Here is a 3,380-nt window from a genome sequence, read left to right as displayed (position 1 = left end):
CCATCCAGCGTCTGCATTCAGTGAGGGAATTTCAGTTGTATCACCAAAGACAAAAAGCAAAAGGTGAGGGATGCGCGGAGAGACCCTAAACTACCTACTCACGCCCCTCCCCACTCACCCGCGAGTCTGCTCCAGGCTGCCCCTCCTGCCGGGGGCTGGCAGTCAGGTGAGGTTACCTGGGCACCCGGAGAAGCCCCGAAGGGCGCTGCGATCCTTCCTCTCGAAGTCGCCCCACTCCCTGCCGGGGCCCCAGGACTCTGGCCCCCTCTCTCCCTGCGCGCATCCCCTGCCCCTCGGGCTCCGGCGCGCAGCTACAGCCGCCCGCAGCGCTCGACTCCCCTCCGCCGACCTGGCGTGACGCAGGCGGAGACTACTTAAGGCCGGATTAGAGGCGGCGGCCGCGGATTCCCGAGCCCTGCAGCCGGCTCCGCGCGCTCCGCCCCGGCTTCGCAGGCGGCAGCGCGGGAGCGCCCGGTGCCCGCTGAAGTGCCAGGCGCGGGGGCTGGGGCCTGGACCCTTTTTTTGGCTCCCAACCCCCGGCGGTGAGTGGGGCCCAAAGACCTCGCTCGGGCGGGCGGGAGCTCGAGGACCTGCACGCGGCCACCCCCGCTCCGCCCCGCCCCTCGCCCGGGCATCCGCCGGCTCCAGACCTGACGCCCGGACGGCGCTGGCGGTTCGTGGCCGACCTCCGGACCGCGCCAGCTGCCCATCAGTTGGGCGTGCTTGGGTTTCCTTCCCCATTTCCCTCTTTTAAGTACAATAAAAGGGAGAGGGGAATCGTGGATTTTTAAAAAATTTTGTTTGATTCTTTAATTGGGGGGCAATTCGCTCCCAGTCGGGAGGTGAGGCCCGGGGAGTGGCCAGGAGCGGGGACGTGCCCGGTACTGCCCAGTCTTTGTCTGCTGCCTCCGGATGCACAGCGATGGGGGAATGGACCATCTTGGAGAGGCTGCTGGAAGCCGCGGTGCAGCAGCACTCCACTATGATCGGGAGGTAAGGGCGCCGAGCCGGTCATCAGCCGGCCCCGTCGGGCGGCCCCCGGGAGTCCTTTCTAAAGTCCAGACCGAGTCCCGACAGCCCTCAGACCATCCTCTGACCCCTTGCCATCATCCTTGGCCCATGCGCCTGTGTTCCTGGCATTGAGGGATTGCCTGATGCCCAGTGATGCCCTCCTCCTCCGGCAGCTCCTCGTCCCTTCCCTATGAGGCACCACCAGGGGATTCACTCTTCTCCCATTAGCAAAGGAGTTATTGGCTCCGTCGTGGTCCCCCCACTCTCTGGAGTCGGAGCCAATCTTCATCCGGTTCCCTAAATAGAATCTACAAAGAAGGCAGGATTGTATTTGGACAGAGAAGGGCAAATGGGGAGACAGATTTGCTCTTCAGAGCAGATGTATCTTTTCCCAACAAACATTTATTAAGCTAAACTGATTTGCCTGTTAAAACTTACAGTGCCAGAAACCGACACACCCAATTGACACTTTGTGTGTCTCTATATGTGTATATATGTATATTCACATACATAAATACTATATATATTCATGTATATATGTGTATATATAGTCATAGCTATCTGTTTATATAAAGCTTAAGTTCCATATTCATACTGAGGCTAAACTAAATATCCTCTTGGAGTAGTTATATACATATTCTGTGTGTAGACTTTGTACTCTCTGTGTTCAGCTATTCCATGTACATTTGCCGTATCCAGAGTTAAGGTGTGTTTTGTGCCTCTCTACATTCCATGTAATCGATCTGTTGCAAATACACCATGTCCAGTGTAGGGAGGTACACATGCTTGAGATCCCTGTAGTATGAAGTGTTCCCAGTCTACCAACATCCTGCAGAAAGGGAAGAGACAAAAATGTTTGCTGGATTCCCAGTTCAGTACCACGAAGGATGGATAGCTCCCCAATCAAGGAGGGAGCTGGGAAGGGAGGCGTAGGGGTTTCCTAAGTCAGTGACTCAGCCCATGAGAACCTCTCTCCCTCCTTTGTCCACTGCTCAGGATCCTGTTGACTGTGGTGGTGATCTTCCGCATCCTCATTGTGGCCATTGTCGGGGAGACGGTGTACGATGATGAGCAGACCATGTTTGTGTGCAACACCCTGCAGCCCGGCTGTAACCAGGCCTGCTATGACCGCGCCTTCCCCATCTCCCACATACGTTACTGGGTCTTCCAGATCATAATGGTGTGTACCCCCAGTCTCTGCTTCATCACTTACTCTGTGCACCAGTCTGCCAAGCAGCGAGAACGCCGCTACTCTACTGTCTTCCTAGCCCTGGACAGAGATCCCCCTGAGTCCATGGGGAGCGCTGGAGGACCTGGGGGTGGGAGCAGTGGTGTTGGCAAACGAGAAGACAAGAAGTTGCAAAGTGCCATTGTCAATGGGGTGCTGCAGAACACAGAGAACACAAGCAAGGAGACGGAGCCAGATTGTTTAGAGGTTAAGGAGCTGACTCCACACCCATCGGGGTTGCGCACTGCAGCACGATCCAAGCTCCGAAGGCAGGAAGGCATCTCCCGCTTCTACATTATCCAAGTGGTGTTCCGAAATGCCCTGGAGATTGGGTTTCTGGTGGGCCAATACTTTCTGTACGGCTTCAGCGTCCCAGGGTTGTATGAGTGTGACCGCTACCCCTGCATCAAGGAGGTGGAATGTTACGTGTCCCGGCCTACTGAGAAGACTGTCTTTCTAGTGTTCATGTTTGCTGTGAGTGGCATCTGTGTGGTGCTGAACCTGGCTGAACTCAACCACCTGGGCTGGCGCAAGATCAAGCTGGCCGTGCGAGGGGCCCAGGCCAAGAGGAAGTCAGTCTATGAGATCCGCAACAAGGACCTGCCACGGGTCAGTGTTCCCAATTTTGGCAGGACTCAGTCCAGCGACTCTGCCTATGTGTGAAAGGGCAGGTTTTGGAAAGGCCTGGGGGATGACAAGTAACCCCAAGGCAGACGACTGTGGAGAGTGGCTCTATCTGCCCTCATTTATGTGGCTGTCATCACTGAGACGTAGAATAAGGCTGGTTAAGAGAAGATCTTGCCTCAATGGGAGAGGAGAGAAAGTAGAATGATTACGTCACACCACCGGTTCCAGAGACAGTTGGATAGAGTGCTGAGAGGATGAGTTGGACTTCTTTGAGCCCTTTTGTTTCGTGGTCCAGTTTGATACTGATCATAGTGGATTTGCACAGCTACCAAGCAGGACTTAGCTCTGCTAAGCTCTGTATTCTGGTGAATGGCGTGAGTCAAATATTTTATTGGTACACAATTTGTGACCTATCTCGACACATCCTTCCATCCTGGGCTGCAGGACAAACATCCTTGAGGCATCCTTCATGTACCTCTCCCATCAGCATGCCCCTCTCCCTCCGCCCAGGATA

At 55.3% G+C, this 3,380-nt stretch overlaps 1 protein-coding gene across 1 annotated transcript; it reads left to right on the top strand.

Moving 5' to 3' along the window:
- The first annotated feature begins 922 nt into the window (after positions 1-922).
- GJD2 (gap junction protein delta 2) lies at positions 923-2,902 on the top strand. The gene is made up of 2 exons (XM_004328535.4): positions 923-993; positions 2,008-2,902. Exons 1-2 carry the CDS (start codon positions 923-925, stop codon positions 2,900-2,902), a joined length of 966 nt encoding a protein of 321 aa, XP_004328583.1.
- The last annotated feature ends 478 nt before the right edge of the window (positions 2,903-3,380 follow it).

The sequence above is a fragment of the Tursiops truncatus genome, chromosome 2 (assembly GCF_011762595.2).
Source record: "Tursiops truncatus isolate mTurTru1 chromosome 2, mTurTru1.mat.Y, whole genome shotgun sequence".
Lineage (NCBI taxonomy): Eukaryota > Metazoa > Chordata > Mammalia > Artiodactyla > Delphinidae > Tursiops > Tursiops truncatus.
The sequence above is the reverse complement of the archived record's forward strand: the minus strand, read 5'-3'. Positions and strand labels throughout refer to the sequence as shown.

Excerpts from the sequence above, each read along its gene's own strand:
- GJD2 (XM_004328535.4), top strand. The coding sequence starts at position 923 with ATGGGGGAATGGACCATCTTGGAGAGGCTGCTGGAAGCCGCGGTGCAG. Across the intron at positions 994-2,007 it reads CACTCCACTATGATCGGGAG|GATCCTGTTGACTGTGGTGG; the intron begins GTAAGGGCGCCG and ends TCCACTGCTCAG.